The 25,313-nt window shown below is 41.0% G+C and overlaps 1 protein-coding gene across 2 annotated transcripts in view; it reads left to right on the top strand.

Moving 5' to 3' along the window:
* Window positions 1–25,313, top strand: part of eprs1 (glutamyl-prolyl-tRNA synthetase 1) — a 134,576-nt gene that overhangs the window by 42,704 nt on the left and 66,559 nt on the right. The window contains exons 4-18 of one of the 2 annotated variants that reach the window (XM_072509425.1): window positions 776–932; window positions 8,797–8,936; window positions 10,673–10,767; window positions 14,291–14,417; window positions 15,136–15,328; window positions 16,824–16,995; window positions 18,115–18,348; window positions 18,506–18,590; window positions 19,018–19,077; window positions 19,410–19,430; window positions 20,641–20,751; window positions 22,353–22,489; window positions 22,608–22,815; window positions 23,630–23,742; window positions 24,214–24,328. In XM_072509425.1, coding sequence (XP_072365526.1) covers window positions 776–932; window positions 8,797–8,936; window positions 10,673–10,767; window positions 14,291–14,417; window positions 15,136–15,328; window positions 16,824–16,995; window positions 18,115–18,348; window positions 18,506–18,590; window positions 19,018–19,077; window positions 19,410–19,430; window positions 20,641–20,751; window positions 22,353–22,489; window positions 22,608–22,815; window positions 23,630–23,742; window positions 24,214–24,328 — 1,968 coding nt within the window. The remainder of the gene's footprint in view (window positions 1–775; window positions 933–8,796; window positions 8,937–10,672; window positions 10,768–14,290; window positions 14,418–15,135; window positions 15,329–16,823; window positions 16,996–18,114; window positions 18,349–18,505; window positions 18,591–19,017; window positions 19,078–19,409; window positions 19,431–20,640; window positions 20,752–22,352; window positions 22,490–22,607; window positions 22,816–23,629; window positions 23,743–24,213; window positions 24,329–25,313) is intronic. The other variant, XM_072509428.1, reaches the window with a different exon arrangement.

The raw sequence follows: 25,313 nt of genomic DNA, 5'->3' as shown, positions 1-25,313 counted from the left end.
TAATTAATATCACTGTATAATCTCAGTGGCAGCAATGTCTGCATGATAAAAAGGCATACACTTTCCTGACCAAGCAGACCAAATTTCTTGAGACCTAACCTCTCAGAATGTATTTATTTTATAAATGGTATCTAATTATTTTTTTTCCAATTAAAGGGCAATTTAGCATAGCCAATCCCCCTACCCTGCACACCTTTGGGTTGTGGGGGTGAGACCCACACAGACACGGGGCAAATGTGCAAACTCCACACGGACAGTGACCCGGGGCCGGGATCAAATCCGGGTCCTCCATTCAGTGAGGCAGCAGTGCTAACCACTCTCAGAATTTATTATGTTTTAAAAAAAAGCAGGATCATAATGTTACAAATTCCTGAGAGCCAATTATAAGTAGCAAGACTTTTGCTGCCCTTATTTTTAAAACACAATGAGGAGTGATCAACTTTTCTATCGGGTCAGATAATAATTCATTTTGGGTCTTGATCCAATGCACTTGGCCTTTCTTAAAATATAAACTTCAGCAGTTCTGAGATATTTCAGCAGTGAAAGTTTTATAGCACATCACAAGGTTGCAGGATTCTTGCTTTCGCCATTTCTTTTGCAATGTTGACATAAAAACAGGGCTTATCTCTTGGTAAATGTCAAGAACCTAGGATTACGAACCTTAATAAAACCTTGCATTATGTCAGCTACCATTCACATTTCAACTGTGGTGTTATTACCAATGCCAAATGATGATTTTTAAAACTGTCCCTTGTTATAATCTTTTTGTTGGCAGGTTGATCATTGGTTGGAATTTAGCAGCACAGGACTGGCAAGCTCTGCTCAGTTCCCTGCAGCAATACAAGAGCTTGATTGTGCACTTTCTCTCAGGACATTCCTGGTTGGACATGAATTGACACTGGCTGATCTGTGTGTATGGGCAGCATTGAAAGGTTGGCAAGAGAATAATGTTATTTAAAATGTATTTATTTCATAAATTATGTCTGTAGTACCTTTTGGAGAGCTCTGTTTTAGCTTCATAATTTTGAAGATTGAAATTAAATGCTTGATGAAGTAATTACACTGAAAACTCTTCTAGCCCTTGCTTGAGGGAATAATCATACTTTTACAGAATGATTTCACAATGCTATTAAAAAGTGGTTTAAATTTTAATTTTCTTGGAATACAGGAATAATACCTTTAACTGAAAGCCTACAGATGTGATGAACAGACTGTCTTGGTCAGATATGTAATATAATAAAATTCCCTACTACTTCTGCAGCATTTGCATTTTTATAGTGCCTTTAATGCAAAAAAATATCCAATATACTTTTACAGGCATTACTCTCAAAAGCCTTATGATTCTGATTCTATTGGGATTGCTAATTTAGAGTTTAAAAAGCTATTTAATATATTCCACTGCATATCTTTCAGAATGTGTTTTTAACATTGATATGACTCGTGTTAACTTATAACTTTGTTCAACATTTAATATGATGCTTGAGTTTGCACTGCACATTATCATGAAGATTTAAAAATATCATTCCTCTAGTACTGCTGTTGTGCAACTCTTATCTGGCTTGTTGGTGTCCATGGTTAGAGGTTGGGTGGCGAAATATCATAGAATTTACAGTGCAGAAGGAGGCCATTCGGCCCATCGAGTCTGCACCGGCTCTTGGAAAGAGCACCCTACCCAAGGTCAACACCTCCACCCTATCCCCATAACCCAGTAACCCCACCCAACACTAAGGGCAATTTTGGACACAAAGGGCAATTTATCATGGCCAATCCACCTAACCTGCACATCTTTGGACTGTGGGAGGAAACCGGAGTACCCGGAGAAAACCCACGCACACACTGGGAGGATGTGCAGACTCCGCACAGACAGTGACCCAAGCTGGAATCGAACCTGGGACCCTGGAGCTGTGAAGCAATTGTGCTATCCACAATGCTACTGTGCTGCCTATATGGAAATATGGAAACCTGTTGCGGATTTTCATTTCTTGCTGAAAGTAAAAGAAACAGAGACTTTTATTTATACATCTCCATGACCACCGGACTTCCCAAAGCACCTCAGCCAGTGAAAATACTTTTGACGTGTAGTTACTGTTGTGATGTAGGAAATGCAGCAGCCAATTGACAATCAGCATTCTCCCACAAAGAACAATGCGATAATGATTAGCTAATTTACTTTTGTGATGGTGATTGAAGGATCGATATTGACCAGGACACCATGGATAGTTCCCTGTTCTTTGAAATAGGGCCTTTGAGTCTATCATGCCCACCCAGAGGGTAGACAGAGGCTTGGTTTAATGGCTCATCTGAAAGGCAACACCTCTGACCCTCCCTCAATCCCTCAAGTGTCAGCCTTGATTTGTTTTGTGCTCAAATCCTGAAGTGGGACTTGACACAAAATCTTGAGGGGCAAGAGTGCTACCAGCTGAGCCACAGCTGACACAGTTGCTAAGATTAAACCGTTAATTAAAACAGTAAAATACTACATCAAAGTTTATTGGTATCGATAAAGGCTGTAATTTGGATATTATTCTTAACCGAATCCAAGCAGGTTGCTGAACTAAAAGCCAAGACGCAAGGTTTTTTCTTACTGAGAGTTTATTGACTGTGCAAGGGGTGTTGAGATTGTACACACTGTCCCAGATGTCCCCTATTTGTGTTCAAAATGCTTAAACCCTTCACTTGTGTACTTTTAACAATGTAGTCAACATACAGATTCGCCTTTAAACAAAAATTAGTAGCACAAACAATTTCAAAACAAATCAAAGGCCAAAAATTAATTTTTGTACAATGTAATACATGACATCCTTCCTCTAGGATCCCCAGTAATCTCTACAAGTAAGCATTCCTTTTTTAAAAAAACAATCTGGTAAATGATGACTCATGTTGACCTATCTTATCTTGGAGATCATTTTTTACTCTAACGTTTCTTTTGTACTATCACGGTCAATCCTTAACATTTTCTAGTCACACTGTTTGTTGAACGGACATTATCTCATTGAGAATTGTTATCTACATAATATTCAATGGTCAGTTGTTTTCTCAGAATGCCTCTTCTGTAGGATTTCCCTCAAAAAAAGTCCCAGATGTATCCACTAGAGGCAGTGTTTCTGCAGTGAAGGTGCTTTTAAGAACCCTTTTTGTTTTCTTCGCTTCCCAGGGCAAATGACAACATTTGTCATTCCATCGCACTATGAGTATCATAAACACTCCTGTACTAGAATTTCCACCTGGCAATTTGACATATTATGAAGCATCACTAAAAATGACTAATTTCATATCTTCCGGATCTAAATGTTTTGCTTACTGTCTTGTGAGTTTGATTTGTTTGATTTATTATTGTCACATGTATTAGTATACAGTGAAAAGTATTGTTTCTTGCATGCTGTACAAACAATGCATACCATACATAGGGAAGGAAGGAGAGACTGCAGAATATAATGTTACAGTTATAGCAAGGTGTAGAGAAAAGATCAACTTAATACGAGGTAAGTCCATTCAAAAGTCTGATGGCAGTAGGGAAGAAACTGTTCTCGAGTCGGTTGGTACTTGACCTTGAACTTTGGTATCTTTTTCCTGACGGAAGCAGGTGGAAGAGAGTATGTCCGGGATGCGTGGGGTCCTTAATTATGCTGGCTACCTTTCTGAGGCAGCGGGAATTATAGATAGAGTCAATGGATGGGAGGCTGGTCTGCGTGATGGACTGGGCTACATTCACGACCTTTTGTAGTTTCTTGAGGTCTTGGGCAGAGCAGGCTCCATACCAAGCTGTGATATAACCAGAAAGAATGCTTTCTCTGGTGCATCTGTAGAGGTTGGTGAGGGTCGTAGCTGACATGCCAAATTTCCTTAGTCTTCTGAGAAAGTAGAGTGGTTGGTGGGCTTTCTTGACTATAGTGTCGGCATGGGGGGACCACGACAGGTTGTTGGTGATCTGGACACCTAAAAACTTGAAGCTCTCGACCCTTTCTACTTCGTTCCCGTTGATGTAGACAGGGGCATGTTCTCCACTACGCTTCCTGAAGTAATTGACAATCTCCTTCGTTTTGTTGACATTGAGGGAGAGATTATTGTCATTGCACCAGTTCACCAGATTCTCTATTTCATTCCTGTACTCTGTCACGTCATTGTTTGAAATCCGACCCACTACGGTGGTGTCATCAACAAATTTGAAAATCGAGTGGGGGGGGGAATTTGGCCACACAGTCATAGGTGCATAAGGAATATAGTAGGGGGCTGAGGACACAGCCTTGTGGGGCATCAATGTTGAGGATGATCGTGGAGGAGGTGTTGCTGCCTATCTTTACTGATTGTGGCCTGTGGGTTAGAAAGTTCAGGATCCAGTCGCAGAGGGAAGAGCCGAGGCCAAGGCCACAGAATTTGGAGATGAGTTTCGTAGGCATGATGGTGTTGAAGGCTGAGCTGTAGTCGATTAAATAGGAGTCTGACATAGGTGTCTTTGTTATCTAGGTGTTCCACGGTAGAGTGCAGGGCCATGGAGATGGCGTCTGCTGTGGACCTGTTGCAGCGGTAGGTGAACTGTAGTGGATCAAGGCAATCTGGGAGGCTGGAGTTGATTCGTGCCATGACTAACCTTTCGAAGCACTTCATGATGATGGATGTCAGAGCCACTGGACGATAGTCATTAAGGCACGCTGCTTGGCTTTTTTTTGGTACAGGGATGATGTTCGTCCTTTTGAAGCAGATGGGGACCTCTGATTGTTGTAAAGAGTGGTTGAAGATGTCTGTGAATACCCCCGCCAGCTGATCCGCGCAAGACCTGAGTGCTCGTCCGGGTACCCCATCCGGGCCAGTGGCTTTCCGTGGGTTGACCTTCGAGAAGGCTGCTCTGACGTCTGCAATGGTGATCTCAGATACAAGTTCATCCACGGCTTCTGGGGTGGAGGACTTGCTCTCGCTGATGTCTTGCTCAAAGCATGTATAGAATGCATTGAGCTCCTCAGGGAGGGGTGCGTTGGAGCCGGCGATTTTACATGCCTTCATCTTGTAGCCCGTTATGTCTTGCAAACCTTGCCATAGACGGCGGGGGTCCGTGTGGCTAGCCTGGGACTCGAGCTTGGTCCGGTACTGTCTTTTGGTATCTTTGATGGATTTCTTTAGATCATATCTGGCTTTCTTGTACAGGTCAGGGTCGCCTGACTTGAACGCCTCAGACCTCGACTTCAGCAAGCAGGGTTTCCGGTTGGGAAACACGCAGATTTGGCACAGTCTTCTACACACTTACCAATGAAGTCAGTTACTGTAGTGGCGTACTCGTTCAGGCTGGTCGCAGAGTTTTAAAATACTGACCAGTCCACTGACTCTAAGCAGTCCCGTAAGAGATCATCTGATTCCTCCGACTAACTGCACGACTTTCTTCGATGGATTCTCCTGCTTCAGTTTTTGCTTATAAGCCGGGAGCAGGAGCACAGCCTTGAGATCAGATTTGCCAAAGTGTGGGTGGGCGATAGAGCAGTACGCATATTTGATATTTGTGTAGCAGTGGTCCAGGATGTTTGGGGCTTTGGTGGAACAGGTGAGGTGGTAAATTGGTAGTACGCTCTTGAGCTTGGTCTGATTGAAGTCCCCAGCTACAATGAACAAGTCCTCTGGATGTTTTGTTTCAAGGCTATTTGTGATGGTGAATATTTCGTCCAGTGCGATTTTCACGTTCGCATGGGACGGGATGTAAACTGCCGTCAGGATAACTGAGCTGAACTCCCGCGGAAGGTAGTGGGGGCGGCATTTTAGTGTCAGGTATTCTAGGTCCGGGGAGCAGAAACCCGCCAGTGTTACTACATCTAGGCACCAGGAGGTGTTGATTAGGAGGCAGACCCCACCTCCCATAGCCTTGCCTGAGGCCGCCGTACGGTCCATTCAGTGGATTGAGAACCCCACTGGTTGTAGGGCACAGTCCGGTGAAGCAGGAGTGAGCCATGTCTCCGTGAAACAGAGCACAGCAGTCCATTTAAGTGTCCCTTTAAGAATGGTTTAGTCTCTTATCATGTGACTTGTAGCACATTGGGTTGTGGCTGTGAGGTGAGAGGGGTTATCGGTTTCAGTTTGACTGCTTTGGACTCCTAAGGAGAAAGAAGTGTTTTCTCTGTATTTCTCTGATTTCATTTTAAACGTTGTTCCAGTAAAAAGCACATTGGGTGTGGCTAACTGCTGTGATGACTTTAAAGATATAGTTGTTTTCTTGAAGGAATTTGAATCTGCTGGTTGGAACTGGATCATAATTTCAGGAAAAGGACAAGTCCCATTCAAGTGAGAATACAGTGTGCTGGGCCACGCCCTTGAAAAAGGGTTTTGGTTTAATTGGATTTTGTTGTTGAATTGGAACAGCTAAGGGGGAATTCATTATGTACATAGATTACTGTAGCTGTGTGGTGTCATTATGTACATAGATTACTGTAGATGTGTGGTGTCATTATGTACATAGATTACTGTAGCTGTGTGGTGTCATTATGTACATAGATTACTGTAGCTGTGTACATAGATTACTGTAGCTGTGTGGTGTCATTATGTACATAGATTACTGTAGCTGTGTGGTGTCATTATGTACATAGATTACTGTAGCTGTGTGGTGTCATTATGTACATAGATTACTGTAGCTGTGTGGTGTCTTTATGTTAGTAATTGATAAAAATTATTGCTGTTTTTATATTTTTTTATATATATATATATATATATATATACCCCTGAAACCTGACTACCAATGTTGAATTACTCATTTATTTTATCTGTCATCTATTGCTCAAAATCTGCAGAACCTTGGCACAGAAAATCATCAATGTGCATCATAAAGATGCCTGCTAGTTTCTCCTTGTGGTGCCAATGTAATAAAGCTGGGTCTGCTTTTAATGAATATAACACGCTTTCAGCTGGACGGACCTAATTTGAGAACTCCACACCCTTGATGCATCACTCAACCCATAAACACACAATTTTCTTTTCTATATCACCAGTTTCTTTAGGTGGTTTCAAAAACATTTCCGTTTGATATTTCTAAGTCTGCAAAAAAAAAAAAAATTTTTTTAAATCTGGCTTTGAAATAAATCTGTGGTACATTCCCAGGAATATATTGCTAAAAGAGCCAAGAAAATTTTCAAGCTCACTTTTCCTGTAGTTGGGAGTCCTCTCTGACATCTTAAAAAAAAAAAAAAAATTTAAAGTATCCAATTCATTTTTTCCAATTAAGGGGCAATTTAGCGTGGCCAATCCACCTAGCTTGCACATTTTTGGGTTGTGGGGCGAAACCCATGCAAACACGGGGAGAATGTGCAAACTCCACACGGACAGTGACCCAGAGTCGGGATCGAACCTGGGATCTTGGCGCCGTGAGGCCACAGTGCTAACCCACTGCGCCACTGTGCTGCCTCCCTCTCTGACATCTTGAGCGGCACGGTAGCAGAGTGGTTAGCACTGTTGCTTCACATTGCCACGGACTGGGTTCAATTCCCGGCTTGGGTCATTGTCTGTGTGGAGCCTACAGGTTCTCCCCGTGCCTGCATGGGTTTGCTCCGGGTGCTCCGGTTTCCCCCCATAAGTCCTGAAAGATGTGCTTGTTAGGTGAATTGGACATTCTGAATTTTCCCCCAGTATACCCGAACAGATGCCGGAGTGTGGCGTCTAGGGGATTTTCACAGTAATTTCATTACAGTTTGATGTAAGCCTACTTGTGATATGAATAAAGATTATTATTATTATTATCTCAAAGTCTCTCTTCGAAACCCCAAACCACTAGTCCGGCTTTAGCCTTGTATGTTCCATTTGGAATTACCTTTCCTGTGCATATCCACCTGTGAAATACCAAATGGAATACAGCCAGTCTTATCACTGTGTATGCACCAAATTCCTTCCAGATGACCAATTCCTTTTGTTTGGCATCCTTTATTACCTTATGTAATAACTTCAAGAATTGACTACAATTTATTCTAACTTAAAAACAATAATTTAGAGAGTGCTTTAAAACGCTCTTTCCATATTCAACTCCAGGCTCCAACTGCTGGGGCAAGTCCCAATGCATTTCAGTTGGTAGATGACCAACAGCTCTGTTGGTCAGCATCTCATCAATTACTGCATAATTTCTTTCACAAACCCATTACTAAATGGTGTTCCTTACTACAATGTTCATGTTTTCACACTGTTACGATCCTCGTTGATATTATTTCTCTTTACGCTGCGTCTGCTCTGTGACAGCATATCTTAAACGCCCACACATCTTTGCAACACAGCTTGATCCTTTATGTCTTCTTTTTATCCACATAATTTGGAATTTTAGCATGTGCTGGTTTATTGTGAATTATAACCTTGGTTGGTTGCATATTAAACCAGAGTATGGAACGAAGTAGGGATCAGCACTGTGAAGCTTCCGAATGTGGGAATTAACTGAATGCAACAGAGGCATGGATGATGGATGTTCAGTTAAGGGGGTTAAAGTCTAGCAGGGTGTTTTTTTTGGAATGGGGAGAGTTTGGTAAAGTTGTTTCCAATTGCATTGTCATTAAGTTTTATTTTTTAATGAAATTAATTTTTTAAAAAACTAATGGGTGCCGTATCCCAAAGAATATTTGTGTTGTGTTAACATGCTTTTGACAATGTGATTGGGGGAGAAGAGCTCTTGCATATTGGTAAATTAATTGTGATGAGAGAAGAAAATAACATATTAAAAAGGGGGGGGGGGGCGGGGGAAGGGGAAGCAAATACTGAACAAGTGACAAAAATGTAAAATTGACTTAATTGGTCACTGTCTAAATGATAGATACAGTAGGTTTATCGTAACTATGTTTTTGTCAACAGGAGGTCGCCTTTGGGAGAAGCAGCTAAGCCAGGACAGAATACCAACTCATGTTCAACGCTGGTATAATTTCCTTGGCTCACAGGATGCATTTCAGTCTGTGTGTAAAAAATGGGCAATCGTAACTCCACAGAATATAGTGGTAAGTGTGCAGTTCTCCAAAATCGTGTAGCTAGTTGAATTAATGGTATAACGTAATTGTCTGACCATAAAGGCCAATGGGAAATTGTTCGCTGTCATCTTACCAGAATTAAAATGTCTTCATTAAAATAATCTCATTGTATCCAATCCTCTTCGTAGTATTTTAAGTATTCCTCTTTACCAGAATTTCTTGTTTTGCTGAACTTCCCATTTTAATTGGCTGTCGCATTTCATTAATATTAAAGTTGTATCCGCCTAGCCTTGCATTTCGTTCTGAAAACATGTAGTATTAATGCAGCAGTTTAGGATTACAGAAAAGCCTGGGAAAGGCATGGTGGGACAGGATGCAGAGCTCAAATGCGTTGTCCTGTTTAACCCTGTGATTTATCACATGGGGCTGAATTTTACATGCCACTAACTGGCATTCATCCTGCAGGATGATGTGTAAAATATAGTGGCCACCCTCCTGCCCACCTCTGAGTTCTGCCCCATAATATGGGGGGTGGGCAGGTGCCAAATCAGCAGCTCTCCTGTATTTAATTAATTGGGTTTATGAGGCTTGTTATAAAACTAATTGATCCTGATAATATGCTGCCTATGCCATAAAATGTTTATTCTGGGAAACTAGGTAGGAACGGGAAGACTGATTTAAAAAAAAATAAAAAAAAATCCCAAAACACTGATGGTAAAAGGTTGCGAAGTAAAGAGGGTGTTGCTATTTTGTGAGCTGTCCTGTGCTGATCAAGGGAAAGCCCCCCTTTCTAACTACCTAATCCTTCCCTTAAACTCATTCCCCCTCCCCCACCCTTCCTAACCTACCCAACCCCTCCATGCCCAGGACCCCAGACTTTCCATGCTCGGGGATCCATGGGCCTTGTCAATCCCACCACTGGCGTCTTCCTAGTGCTGCCAGAACCGATGGAGCTTCAGATTGGCCGGCACCTTAAAAGGGCTGGATTTCCACCCCAATGTGTGGTGGAAGTCGCACTCCGCCCTCGTCAGTCCGTCTCATCGTGCTTTATGGCTGCAGGTAGGGTCGCTTGGAGCTTCTCTCTCTCTCTCTCTCTCTCTCTCTCTCTCTCTCTCTCTCTCTCTCTCTCTCTCTCTCTCTCTCTTCTCCCCCCCCCCCCCCCCCCACATACATACATACATACATACATACATACACACACACGTGCACACTATTCAGCCTATGGTGTGTTTCCAGTATTGACAGTGGTCCTTTGAGAAGGAATTTCTCTGGAGCTTGGAAGAGATAATTTATGGGGCCAGTTGTACTGGGGTTTTCTCCCATGACTCCCAAGTGGCTTGGTTCAAACCAGCCATCTGTTCTTTAATCTGTTGTCTTAATCAGAAAGGCATGTGGAAAATGGGATATGTCAGTGAAAAAAGAAAACAAATAAATTACAAAAGAAGTCACGTAGCAATTTGATACTTGTTTTAATGTGTTTTTGCATCAGTAAATTGATAGTGAGGGCAGGTGAGCATTGGCCAAATCAATTTGGAGAAGTCGGAATGAATGTGCCATTTTTGCAGCCATACATTTTGTGGGATCAGTACTGTACAGCTCAGTAAAAAAACATATGAGCTAGAATGTGTTCCTCTGTAGCTTAAATTATTTTTGTTTTAGTAAAGATTTAAATGGGTATGTAAGCTTTATTTTTATATAAACAAGGTATTAATTAATGTTCTTCAAGCAAATGTTTATCTTTGCTTTGTACTTCATTATTCTTGCAGATGAATGAGAAGAAAGAGGATCGTGGAAAATTTGTTGAACTGCCTGGTGCTGAAATTGGGAAAGTGGTAGTAAGATTTCCACCTGAAGCCAGTGGGTGGGTTAATGGATTAAAATTTTCTATTTTTTTTTAGAAAAGCCCTTAAGTAGAAACAAAGTTAAAAGCAAGCAGTTTAAAACTAACTGGTATTGAGCCAGCTGCCTCTAGTTTGTAATTCTTATGAGTTGCAAATCACCTGGAAGGTGAGTATGCAAAGAATTGCAAAAGAAAAATGCATCTTAGTTTTTGCTTTTTTTTTTTGTTTTAAAATGTATCAAAACCTTGGACTGATGAACACAAAATGGTCATGGGGAAGTGAGATTTTAAGGTACTGTGCATGGTGAGAGAAATCAAAATATTAAAATGTTGGCATTGCTGAACAAGTGAAGTATTGTCATGGGAGAGGAATAACTATCTTATAGTGATTACAAAGAGGAAGAAATACTTTAAAATTAGAATTACCATCCTGGAATTACAGCCCTGAAATAGAAGTATGATACCGTCCTATATCACCAGGAAGGTACTTTATATTTTTAATTGAGGTAAAAGCTGTTTAATACCCAGATTTCTGGTTGGGAAAGCTGGAAGAGTATGTCCTTCTGGGTTTGGAAGGAGTTTGCAAAATGTTTACCCTACCCCTGGCGCACATCTTTCTATCATTTCTCTCTTATCTCCAATGTTACATTCTCCAAGCTCATCTTCTCCGTAACATCCACCACTTGCTCCCTCGGCCCTATTGCTACCACATGTTATTCATGGTTCTCTCTTTCTTCAAATCTGCCATTATCTCCCTGCTCCTTTTTTTTGGGAGGGGGCGGTGGAATCCAGGGATCCTTTACCCCACTGCACTTGCAAACTGCTGGCCTGTCTACAACCTCCCTCCCCATTTCAAAGTCTTTGAACTTCTTCTCACCTCAAAACATATGCGTTTCTTTTCTTGAACTCCATATTTGAATCCCTCCAATTGTATTTACACCCTGGCAATTGTATCTAAATGACCAGTCACAAATTACTTACTGCGATGATGGAAAGATAGCCCTTCTCATCCGTCATGACCCATTTGCAGCTTTTGACATGTTTGAACATACCATCATCCACCAACGCGTCTGCACTGTCATCCAGCTGGGTGGAACTGCTCTCACTGGTTCTATTCTCAGCTATCTGACTGCACCCAGAAATGGCTAAAATGCCTTTTCCCACTCCTGCTATGCCGAGGATCTACCCTGGGTCCCCTCCTACTTTCACATGACAGACCTGATAGTAACCTAAAATCCACATCCTGCTTACGCCCAATCATTTATCGCACCCTTGCTGACCAAGAATCTGTCCACCTCTGCCTTAAAAATATTCAAAGACTCTTTCAGTTCCTCTCTGGCCACAGGGGTGGTGCCGGAGGACTGGAGGATAGTCAATGTAGTACCTTTATTCAAGAAGGCAGGAAGGGATAAACCAGGAAACTACAGGCCAGTCAGTCTAACTTCAGTGGTGGGGAAACTATTGGAAGCAATTCTAGGGAACAGAATTAATCTGCATTTGGAGAGGCAGGGATTAATCAAGAACCGTCCGCATGACTTCCGATGGCGACATGTAGGTGGAGTTTGCACGTTGGGTGGCTTCTGCTTGCGTTATTGTTTTTTGATCTTTATACCCAGATTTAGGGGGAAATTTTATATGATTGGTCTCTAGAAGAATAATTAGAGGATGTTGAAAACCCAATGGAAGAATATGGGACAAAATGGAACAAGCGCTAGTCCGCCTGAGAGCTCAAGAGTTCAGTACGGAGTTCTATGGGAGGAAAGATGGCGGGAGTGAGCTCGCTGGTGGGGCTGCACCCGTTACGGTGGACACGCTGGCCGAGGTGATGGCGGTGGAGTTTGAGCAGCAGTTTGCCAAGCATTATGAGCGGCATGGAAAAGAGATGATTGGGACGCTCAAACAGTTGGTGGACGATACATTAGCCCCAATTAGGAGGCCCTTGGAAAGGCAACGGTGCAGGAGCAAGGAGGGGTGTTGAAGGGGGCGGAGGAGGCATTGTCACGGTACAGTGACCAGCTTGCCTCGATGGGAGAGGAGCTGCGGACGGTGAAGAGTAATAAAGAGCTGAGAGCTATAGTGGAGGTCCTGGAGATGGTGGATCAGGGGTCTGCCTGAGGGGCTGGAGGGCGGGAGGCTGATGGAGTACATTTTGGAAATGTTCGCCAAGTTGTTGGGGGAGGAGGGGAACACTTCCCTCTTTGAGCTGGGTTTGGCTTGTCGGTCTCCCTGGCTGAAGCCAAAGGCGAATGAGCCACCAAGAACTGTGATAGTCTGTTTCTATAGCTATCACATGAAGGAAAAGTTGCTGAGATGGGCCAAGCAGAATCGAGAGGTGAGGTGGGAAGGCAGTGGTATTCGTGTATACCGGGACGTCACACTGGACTGGCAAGATGGCGGGCGGCCGTTAACAGAGTGAAGGCAAGTGAATAGCACTGCTGCCTCACGGTGCCGAGGTCCCAGGTTCGATCCAGGCTCTGGTTCACTGTCCTTGTGGAGTTTGCACATTCTCCCCGTGTTTGCGTGGGTTTCGTCCCCACAACCCAAAGATGTGCAGAGTGGGTGGATTGGCCACGCTAAATTGCCCCTTAATTGGAAAAAATGAATTGGGTACTCTAAATTTATTTTAAAAAAAAGAAAAAAAACAGGGCGCTTTACAAGAGCAAGTGCAGTTCGGGGCGGTCTACCCGGCAAAGTTGAGAGTTACGCATAACTCCAAGAGCTATTACTTTGAGATGGCAGAGGAGGTGGAGGCATTCGTGAGGGCTGAAGGATTGGGACTAAACTGAGTTTGGAGTTTGTTTTTATATGTTGTGGTTGGAAGGGGATGGTTTAGGGGTATTGGGGTAATGTGTTGGTGTTTTTCCCCTTTTGTTTGGGGCTTATCATGTTTGGTTGCTTAGAAGGGCTGGGTATGGGGGGGGGGTTCTGTTGTTTTTTGTACTAGTTATGTGGGGGGAGGGGGCTCTGGCGGGTGCCACCTTACTGACAAACTTGAGTTGGCTAATGAAGTGGGGGTGGGTGGACAGGCTTCAGTGGGCTTGAAGGTGTGAATGGAGGGGGGTATGCGAGTATGCAGAGAGAAGTGGTTTCAAGAGGAAGTGGTTGGGGGGTTTTGGGGAGGGATAGCTAGCTGACTGGGACTAGTGGGGGGGGTGAGAGACCCTCGATCTGAATGGTAGCGTATAATGTGCGGGGGTTGGGGGACCAATGAAGTGGGAGAGAGTTTTTCACCTTTAAAGAGTTTGAGAGCTGACGTGCTGTTGCAGGAGACCTCTTTGAGGGTGAAGTGCCAGTATAGGCTTTCCCACATTCTCACATTTTCCCACATTATACAAAAATAATTCTACCTTTGCAATAGCTTTCATTTCTGGCTGATTTAGATTAAGTTTTTTTTTCTATTTTGCCACATAAATACAAGTTAAATCAGTATATTTTTTAAAAATTCTAAATGCTGTGGTATGGTATAATCTGATTTTGTCTAAAGTATGCTGTACAGTTTTTAAGGTGCAATTATTTATTTGTTTTTTAAATAATCTCCGTGCAGTTATTTACACATTGGACATGCCAAAGCTGCACTCCTGAATCAACATTATCAAGTGACCTTTAAGGGGAGACTCATCATGAGGTTTGATGACACCAATCCGGAAAAGGAAAAGGAAGACTTTGAGAAGGTTGTTATTGAAATACATTTACTAAACACATCTGTGCCTCGATATAACTGTGGTGATCATTCATTTTGAAAATCAAATAGTCAGTTGATTGTAAAAATTATTCATTTAATATTCAGATAATTTTAAATTACTTGGTTTAAAATACATTTTTCTGGATTTAATGGGTTCTAGAGATCATGCAGGATGCCAGGCCTCAGAGATAGTTTAGATTATTTGCCAGGACTACAGATGACACATTGCTAATTGAACTAAAATTTTACCCCCCCACTCCAAATTACATCTGGAAAATCACACAACACGGGAAAAGTCCAGAATGAATAATCGGTAAAGTCCATTGAAACTTGAATTTTGTCACTCAATGAGTTGCTAAATTCCATGTTCTTTATTTATTGTGTGATCATTCTAGGTTCAGAGCATAAAATAGCAGACTGCTGGATTTTGAATTTCAGAAATGTTGCATTACGTCTTTGCCGAAAACCTCCAATATTACCCTTTTTTTTTACCTTTAATCTCCATCATATAACTGTGGCACTTGAAAGCCTCGCAACCTTCTCTGAAACTTTACTGAACAGTAAACTGTATAATCCTTTCAAATCATAAATTGCAAGAGAAATGAAGTGGGGTTTTTCGCCACCTGTACTTGAGAATTGAGTTGAAACTTGTTGAATTGCATTTTGACAAGGGGTTGAATTGTGTTAACATCCACTGTTTTTTGTAGGTTATATTGGAAGATGTTTCAATGCTACAGATAAAACCTGACCAATTCACCTACACCTCTGATCATTTTAATATTATAATGCAATATGCTGACAAAATGATTAGGGATGGAAACGCTTACGCAGATGACACACCTCCAGATCGAATGAAACAAGAACGGGAACAAAGAATTGAGTCTAAACACAGGGAGAATTGTGAGTACCATTAAAATTCTGCTTGGTGGTTTTGATTACCAGCTATCAAACCTTTATTCTCTCTTCACAATCCTCTTCCCACCCCTCCATACTAAAGTGATTCATGCTGTGGTATGGTTCCCACACTTTGAGACTAGTTGTTCTGTGTTCTTAAGCTTCTTGACCACAGAAAACATCATGGAGCCCAATTCTGTCATTGCATGATTTCCTTCTACAGTTTCTGACAAAGGTTGCTGAACAGCATTCGTGAATAGGAATTTTGACTTGTCCTGCCAAACCTTGTGTCTATGAAACCAATTGTGCTATGGTTGTCTAATTATGCACAAGGTGGCATCAAAACTGGGGATTTTGTGATCTGTCCGGCACAGTGGTTAGCACTGCTGCCTCACATACACCAAGGACCTTGGTTTGATTCCAGCCTTGAGTGATTGTGTGGAGTTTTCACGCTCGGTCCGTGTCTGCATGGGTTTCCTCCCACAGTCCAAAGATGTGCAGGTTAGGTGGATTGACCATGCTAAGTTGCCCCTTAGTGTCCCAAGATGCGCAGGTTAGGTAGATTGGATATCATCGATTATCATAGAAATTACAGTGCAGAAGGAGACCACCCGGCCCATCGAGTCTGCACCGGCTCTTGGAAAGAACACCCTACCCAAGGTCAACACCTCCACCCTATCCCCACAACCCAGCAACCCCACCCAACACTAAGGGCAATTTTGGACACTAAGGTCAATTTATCATGGCCAATCCACCTAACCTGCACATCTTTGGACTGTGGGAGGAAACCGGAGCACCCGGAGGAAACCCACGCACACACGGGGAGGACGTGCAGACTCCGCACAGACAGTGACCCAAGCCAGAATCGAACCTGGGACCCTGGAGCTGTGAAGCAATTGTGCTACCCACAATGCTACCGTGCTGCCCCTATTTGCGCATATAATCAATATGTGCAAATTTGGTGGATTAGATATGATCAATGTGTGGGGTTATGGGGGTAGGGTGAGAGAGTGAGCCTCGGTAGAGTGTTCTTTCTGAGCGTCGGTGCAGACTCGATGAGCCAAATGGCCTCCTTCTGCATTGTAGGGATTCTGTGGAATACCACAGACTAATTGCTGTTTTTGCTTAATAGTTTTTCTACGAATTGTTGTCAATTTAAAAAATGGCACCAAAATAACAGAAGGAGATTTTCATTAAGCAAATGTTTTCCTTGCGAGAAGCTAAATGCATTTGCGGAGTGGTAGCAGATGCAAAGTGACATGCCAGAATGGAGGAATACCTGAAACCCTGCCAGAATCAACTTTCTATTATACCTTGTAGTGCACAAGCATTCCCCGATTGTATTTAAATGAAAAAGCTTACAGATTTCAGATGCTCCAAGGAATGACAGTAATGGAAGAATAATTCCTATTTTATTTATTTAGTTGTTGGTTCTTTTATATTAAATTTCATAGATTTGAATTTCTAAAATTTAGCACTGCATGCAATTTATTTCCTCCAGCTGTACAGCAGAACATACAAATGTGGGAAGCAATGAAGACTGGGTCAGAGTATGGGCAAACCTGCTGTTTACGAGCAAAGATTGACATGGCCTCCAATAATGGTTGCCTGAGGGACCCCACAATCTACAGATGCAAGAACACGCCACATCCTCGCACGGGGCTCAAATACAAGTGAAGTATATCAGTCATACTTGGGTTCTGTAAATATCACTCTGCAATGCACTCTGCAATTTCATTTCATTTCATTTCAATGTATAATTTGTTGGGCATTTTCAGTCTTAAAAAAAACATACGTACTGGGCTCCCATAATGAGACCTCAACTGCCTTAGTGTCAGGAGGCGTATGCACGTGTGTTCAGCCCAGCACTGATGTAGATCTACAGAGTGAGCAATATGTCCTCTGCTCTCTACTTTATACACCCCCCCCCCACCCCTGCATTCCATCTCCTCAGCAGCCTACAATCATAGCAATGCCACAAACTGCATATTAAGATTTTTATATTGATGTGTGAAATTGTTAACAATGTAGTCTATATGGTCAAGTTGTATCTTCAGTGTCCAATAGGTCACCATCAGGTACTTGGAAAGCTGATATTTAATTATCTGTACAAGTAGAGACAAAAGAAATATTTGGCATCGCATGGCAACTTAGTCTGGTATGAAAATTCAGAAGTTGCTGCCTGAGATGCAGCATTTCCCATTGAACAATCTTGGGAACATCTCGTGTAAACTGAGGCATGTCCCTGATGACGTGCTGGTCTGTGGTGAAATTAAGGATTTATAGTTGGATTGAATGTTGTATGAAAACGCATTTACTGTACAAAAAGCAAAGTTTTATATATAATTTACAAGTATTTCTTTGTGTGCGCGGACAGGCCAGTTATTTACTCTGATACTTATGTGAGCTAGTTAATCGGCACAACTTGAATTATTATGGTGACCCTTTTTCCATGTTCTTTATTCTGAATTGTGTTCACGAGGTAGAGTGGAAAGTTGGAGAGCAATTATTTTGATTGGGTTATGAGAGAAACTAGTGATTCAGAATGTTTTTTTAAACTGAGGAAAAGGTTGATACTATACTATTTATTTTGTCTTTGCACTGGCCGTAACTGAAGGACTGCAGCTTTGGTTTCACCGTAGTATCTCGTACATCCCTAAAGAGGTTGCTAAGATACTAGAAAGAGAATTTGATTGGAATACTGTCTGAGTAGCTAGTTGGTGACTCAAATTCAATTTGGAAAATATAGTAAAATAATGCTATGGATTTCCATTCATTTCCTCTTTCTGCAGAGTTTACCCAACGTATGACTTTGCATGTCCTATAGTGGACAGCATTGAAGGTGTCACACATGCACTGAGGACAACAGAGTACCATGACCGAGATGAGCAATATTACTGGATCATTGACACTCTGGAGATTCGAAAACCATATGTTTGGGAGTACAGCCGCCTTAATCTAAATAACACTGTACTATCAAAGAGGAAGCTTACGTGGTTTGTCAATGAAGGACTTGTGGATGGATGGTACTTTTGCACTAATACTGTAAACTTGACTATTAATTGAATTGGCTAATGTAACGGTTTAAAAAAAAAAGTCTTTGATTCTATTATGGAGTGACATATCGTCGTTTTTCACTGTCTCTTTTGTTCTATTAATTTCTTTGTCCACAATTTTGTGCAGGGATGATCCTCGCTTTCCAACAGTGCGTGGAGTCCTGCGAAGAGGGATGACTGTTGAGGGATTAAAACAATTCATTGCTGCTCAAGTGAGTTAAATGTGAGCTAGATGATGCGTTTCACCACAGATCCATAATATCGTGTCATTTGTATTGGTGTTAGTTTCCATAGAAATTCCATAGAGCCCCTACAATGCCCATTGAGTCTGCACCGACCCTCTGAAAGAACACCCTATCTAGGCCCGCTCCCACCTAACCTGCACATCCTTGGAAACTTGAGGAACAATTTAGCATGGCCTATCCACCTAACCTACCTATCTTTGGACTATGGGAGGAATCCAGAGCACCCGGAGGAAACCCACTGATCATTGATCCTCCTCTGCTCCCCACCCCACTCAACCATTGATCTCTGAAACTTCTAATTTTCTTTTAAATCATTTACTGAAATATAAATCAACAATTTGTTTTTGCAAAATATATTTGTAAAAGTGTATTTTGTATACATTTTGTGATGCAGGGCGGTTCAAGATCTGTTGTGAACATGGAGTGGGACAAACTCTGGGCTTTTAACAAAAAGGTAAATATGACCAAATCAGCATTATTGCATTATGTTCTTATCTGTTGAGTAACATTGCTGTGTTTGCACTTTTTGAAGTTTGAGTATATACAAATTAAAGCTCACTGAGGAAAATGGAATGTTCTTGTGACTGGTTACATGGTGACAAATATTTTTTTTTTCTGGTGCTTTAAACTGTGTGAGAAATCCAATTTTGGATGTAAAATGTTGACTTTTGAGGATGGAATAATAGTATGAAAATAAAAACTTGAAAAATATTCTGTAACCCCAAAATTGTGCAAATTTAATGAATTAAACACAAATTATGCATTACATTTTCTGCTTCTTTCAAGCTGCAAGCTAACTGTAACAAGGTATCACTTAACAGTTTTTTGCTTTGATTAGAGTACCTCACAGCTTGAATAGCATGGCAATAATGCATCAAGGTGTGTGCAAAACCAGCCATCTTTTGAACTACGTTTGTGATTGTGTGGTTCAGCTGGTATGGATTTCTGCACATTTTGACAGCAACACGCGTTTAGAATATATGCATAGATGATTAGTTTTATGTGGAAGTAATCATTGCTTTCTATTTGGAGCAATCTTTTTAAAGCAATTTTTAAAAGCTTTCTTTCAATCTTGTTGCAGTAGTTGAAACGGTATTTAATTTGTTTTTATTCCATGGCAACTGAATGAAAGTGTATTGATTGCTAAGGGGCAAGTTTCCTGTGCTCCTGTAAATTTAAGCTTTCATATTTTAATAACTTTAGGTCTCAAAAATCAGTTAATAGTATGTTTTTAAAAAAAAACGTTTAGATACTAGTCTGCCATTGTGCTTTGTGTTCTGATTATGTTTAATATGCCGTACTATAAAAATTCTGTACCAATACTGATCCACTATAATTTTATACAACAAAACAATTCCAAATTATGTGTAATGTGCCGTATTAAATGACTTAGACATGTAATTTTCTAACCAGAAAAGGAGCACAGTGGAGTTTACAATCCTTAAACTAATTCAATGAAATTGGCAGCACGGATAGCAAGTGAAAATGTATGGCTTAGTTAATTGAGTGCAGAAATGCCATTCTAGGACTTTGGCTGCTTGGCTATAGTCTTAATCTAAACCATTTGAATTTGACATCTTGAGCTAATTTCTTGCAAACTTTTCCATTTGCTTGCACCTCAGTGCCACACTTTGTGCCTTTTGTCACATTACTTTTTTTCCCTCTCGTCAATCTTTCTTTTTATTAAACATTTGCCTCACGCAAAGGATTGTTTACGTTGTTGCAGTTAGCTGCAAATAATCAATATAATGCAAAATTTTAATTGGCCTTTAAAATTGAATAAGTCTGTTAAAACCCATTTAATATAGTTTTCTGGAAAATAATACAATTTTAAATGCATCAACTACCTTTGTTCAGATAATATTTCCCAGTTTTCAAATGTTTTCTATTTAACTATGCATAATTGTTAGTTGCAGCAAGCTAAACAATTCAATATGCTCTTGGATATTGCATGTGGATGAAAGTGGACCAAGACTTTATGTTCTACAAATAAAATGACCATGCTTATTTACTTCAGGTTATTGATCCGGTGGCACCTCGGTATACAGCATTATTGCAGAATGATGTAGTGCCCATGAATGTGCCAGGGGCCAAGGAAGAGATGAAAGATGTAGCCAAGCATCCCAAGGTAATGTAATACACAATGCACTTAATTGAAGGTATTGAGAAAGAAGCTGAAGAAAAAGCAGCTCCAGGATAAAAGTCTGGTTTGTGTATAATTCTCCCACCCCCATCACTGTAGGATTGGAAGATATTTAGTTGTATTTAAAAAAAAAAAAAGAGTAATCTTGCAATTGTTCGTGATGACGTTAGACATAACTGACACTTTTAAAAGTATTTAAGTTCTCATTCTTAGTTGATATGTATTTTTCAGATTGTTTAAACATTTAGTATGGGAAGTAAGTAGAGAACAAAAAGTTTCACTGCACAATTTTATCAGCCAGTCTTCTATGGAGCTGTTGCCATTGTCAGGATAACGTGATTAAATAAATCTACTTGAGATTAACTGTCTTCTTTTGAATGAAGCTGCATCCTTCATCAGGTTTTAAATGACGTTAACATTTCATAAATATAACTTAAATGTTATCAGGGCTGTTGAGAACCATGAAAATTTGCTATGTCAATTTATGGAATCTTAATTTCATAATGTTGTATGTTACTGTTACTCATGTTGTAGCAAATAGTGCAAGAATATTCCACCCTTTCTAGACTGATCAGTGCAATCATACAATTCTTTCACTTGTCTCCCTGACAATTGGTCAATTGGTTATGCACAGATGGCTGAAGACAGTGAGTTTATATATAAAAAAAGATGTTTGTGCTAAGGGACAAGTCACTTGAACTTTGGGAACCCAGTCTTAAGTATGTTTTTCTGTTTTTTCTTTTAAACAAAAGCCAATTATGGCATACATTTGTCGTGGCCAAAGTTACCAAGAACTGTGCTGAGATGAATTTAACTTGATCAGTTTCAGCAGAAGCTATGGACTGTTGTTCCAAATGTTTTAAATTTGAAATTGGGTTTCAGAGATGGATCTCTATTAGGTTGTTTTAAAATCCAGCTGTAAAAGTGTGAAATAAGAATGCTGTATACCCTGGAAATATGTTGAACAAATCCAAGACTTACAATTGGTCTAAAACATACGTCTGTCTGCATTGTTATTTCGATTTGCCTCTTAAACGTGGGATAGGAGGTGTGCAGTCCATAAAATCCACACAGAAGAAGTATACAGGGTTTCATAGATGGAAAGAAATAATAAACTATGATATAAATGCAAATATAATATAGCATCTCCTTTGTTTATTCTCCCCTGGTCTGAATTTTAATGTATCTTCTTTCATGGAATTTACACTGCAGAAGGAGGCCATTCGGCCCATCGAATCTGCACCGGCTCTTGGAAAGAGCACCCTACCCAAGCCCACACCTCCACCCTAGTCCCATAACCCAGTAACCCCACCCAACCCTAAGGGCAATTTTGGACACGAAGGGCAATTTAGCCTGGCCAGTCCACCTAACTTGCACATCTTTGGACTGTGGGAGGAAACCGGAGCACCCGGAGGAAACCCACGCGCACACGGGGAGAACGTGCAGACTCCGCACAGACAGTGACCCAAGCTGGGAATCGAACCTGGGACCCTGGAGCTGTGAAGCAATTGTGCTGACCACTTTGCTACCATGCTGCCCTAATCCATCCGTGCTTTCCTTTTAATCCATTCTTTTTTTTGTGCCAGAATCCAGATGTAGGGGTGAAGCCTATATGGTACGGACCCAAAGTACTAATTGAAGGAGCAGATGCAGAAACTTTCACAGAGGAAGAAATGGTTACTTTCATCAATTGGGGTAACATTAACATCACTAAAATTAACAGGTGAGAAAACTAATTATGATGAAGTTTCTTTCCTTAACCCATAGGACCTGACTTCCTGTTAGTCTTTGTAAGACATCGAATGATGTGACTGATTAATTAGACAAATTTTTATTTGTAGAAATTCCAGAGGAAAGATTACATCACTTGAAGGAAAATTAAATCTGGATAACAAGGATTATAAGAAGACAACAAAGATCACATGGTTAACTGAGAGTCTACAAGCTCCATTGGTTCCCACAGTATGTGTCTACTATGAGCATCTAATCAGTAAACCTGTCATTGGCAAGGATGAAGATTTCAAGGAGCATGTAAATCGAAACAGCAAGGTATAATTTGTAGTGAACAGCTAGTTATGCTTAACTTATAGTTGCAAGGCATAATGTTAATAAAAAATATTTTAAATTAAAATTTTATTATTAAAACTTCAATGCTATGAATTACATGACAATTACAACAATATTCAAAAATCTCAACAGGAACATTTTAATGAGCGTTTGTAAACATTTCATTGCGCTTAAAATCGTGAAAATAAATTGAATTGCTGATTAACAAACTCTTTCCAGAACTATAGGATCTCATTGGGGTTTATTTGTCTACTGGCTACATTAGTAACCCAAACGTGTTTTCCCTAATTCTTCAGTGTGGTTGAACAATTGTGATGAAACTGTGCAGTATATTCAATTTGTTGAGCATTAATGCAGTTCAAGATGGCAATTCCTTTTCCAATTCTCCCTGTGGTGACAGGTATTAATATTCTTGTGGTACACTCAGTTCCTTGAATTTTGAATCGTATGTACTTCATTTATCGCTGGATAAAAATTCAAAGTGTTTGCAATTTCAATGACTGTTCCCATTGCACAAAGTTCTTGGAGGAATAACGTTTGTCCACAAGAATGGGATTACTGCACCAAGAACCCAGCATAGTGGATTCTGTAACTTTGTACTTGAATAATGTACACATGCAAATACGGTCACTTATTGACTCGAGTAAAAACAAAAATAGGTGATCCAGTTTTTTGTTCACGAATGACTTGGTTATTGTTTTTTTTTTGAGTGACTTGAAATCTTGTTTTTTGTTGTAGTTTAACATTGGAAATGGTTTGAATGATTTAATTGGGGAGAATATACTTTGTTTTTCAGCAAGAAGAACTAATGCTTGGTGATCCCTGTCTAAAAGACCTGAAAAAAGGAGACATCATCCAACTACAAAGAAGAGGTTTCTTTATCTGTGACCAGCCATATGAACCAATTAGGTGAGCAATTCTGATCACTCGCTTTTGTAGAAGAAAAATATTTGATGGAAGGAAAACTCTCGGACTGTACAATCCGTTAACCATGTGGCTAGTGTTAATTCAGGTTTAATGCTCTTACAATAAGACGCTTGAATTACATTTTGATCAGCAATGATAAAATTTAACTTGGGGAATAATCGTTGCACATACTTTTTTTTAAGCTCTCTGTCGACCATATTTTTCACGCAAAATTAATAAAAGTCTCTAGAATGTGGAATATCGTTCACTGAAATAGTAATCTACTGTAGTGCAGTTGAGAAATGTTTAGACTATTGTATGAAGTGCTGCCTTGATTTGGAGCAGTTGAAGTACAAATGTTGCAATATGTAATTTCCTTTTTTCAAGAAGCTATATATCATCGTTTTTTTTTAAGCTGAACCTATTTTTAGAATGTATTTAATGCCAGCCCCATATCTCTTGGTCTTGCTTTAGTCCATTCAGTTGCAAAGAGTCTCCTTGTGTTCTAATCTACATCCCTGATGGTCACACCAAGGAAATGCCGACCTCTGGTTCCAAAGAGAAGAGTAAAAATGATGCAGCTAAAGTGGTAAGAATGGCATTTCAAATGTAACTGAGCATTTGCAAACTTGAGCTAATTTCTAAGATGGGTAAATCACTCCTTTCTTCGATGTGTTCTTCAGTATCTGATTGAGTAAAGGACAAAAATAGCTTTGACCAAATGCTTGTCTTTTGAAAAATATCCTAGTCATTTAACAACCGTTGTCAGTTTGACATATTTGCGGGGTAGGATGGGAGAGGGTGATGGAACTGATTCCATCAATCGAGATCATCAACTTTCATTTCTGTGGAGTTGGTCTTGTTTTTAAGACTTCTCAAAGCCAAAATGTTTTTAAACATGATGGCTATTATCAATACATGGAAGCACCATAGCATGCAAAACTGCTATGTTGAATCTCTGTTCTGGGTCCATTAGAGACCATTTTCATTTGTTAGACTGCCGTCTTGTGGGTGGGGCATCATAAAGTAAAAAGATACCGTGGCCGGGACCGCTACATCCAGTTTCCTGTGGACCGGGCCAGGCAGGATGCCCGGGCAGCGGTAATCGCTGTCGTGGCCAGGATGCCCATAGTCCAGGGGGCGATCGATGGGATGCATGTTGCCATGCGGTCACCTACGGATAACAGGGCCGTGTTCACGAATAGGAAGGAGACCTATTCCATGAACGTGCAGGTGTTCTGTGACCACCGCATGAGGATCCTGCACGTCTGCGCCCGGTACCCGGGCACTGTACATGACTCATTTGTATTGGTGCAATCTTTCATCCCCACCATGTGTGACAGCGGTTACCCGTTGCGATCGTGGCTGATGACGCCTATACGGAGGCCACAGACTGACGCGGAGAACTGCTACAATGATGCCCATGCAGCGACCAGGGGTGTGATAGAGAGGTGCTATGGGCTGCTGAAGTTGTGCTTCATGTGCCTGGACCGCTCTGGAGGGGCCCTCCAGTACCCGTCAGATAGGGTCGGCTGCATCGTTGTGGTCTGCTGCGTCCTGCACAACAGAGCCCA

Source organism: Scyliorhinus torazame, chromosome 1, assembly GCF_047496885.1.
Source record: "Scyliorhinus torazame isolate Kashiwa2021f chromosome 1, sScyTor2.1, whole genome shotgun sequence".
NCBI lineage: Eukaryota > Metazoa > Chordata > Chondrichthyes > Carcharhiniformes > Scyliorhinidae > Scyliorhinus > Scyliorhinus torazame.
Note: the sequence above shows the minus strand (reverse complement) of the source record. Positions and strands in the feature narration are given on the sequence as shown.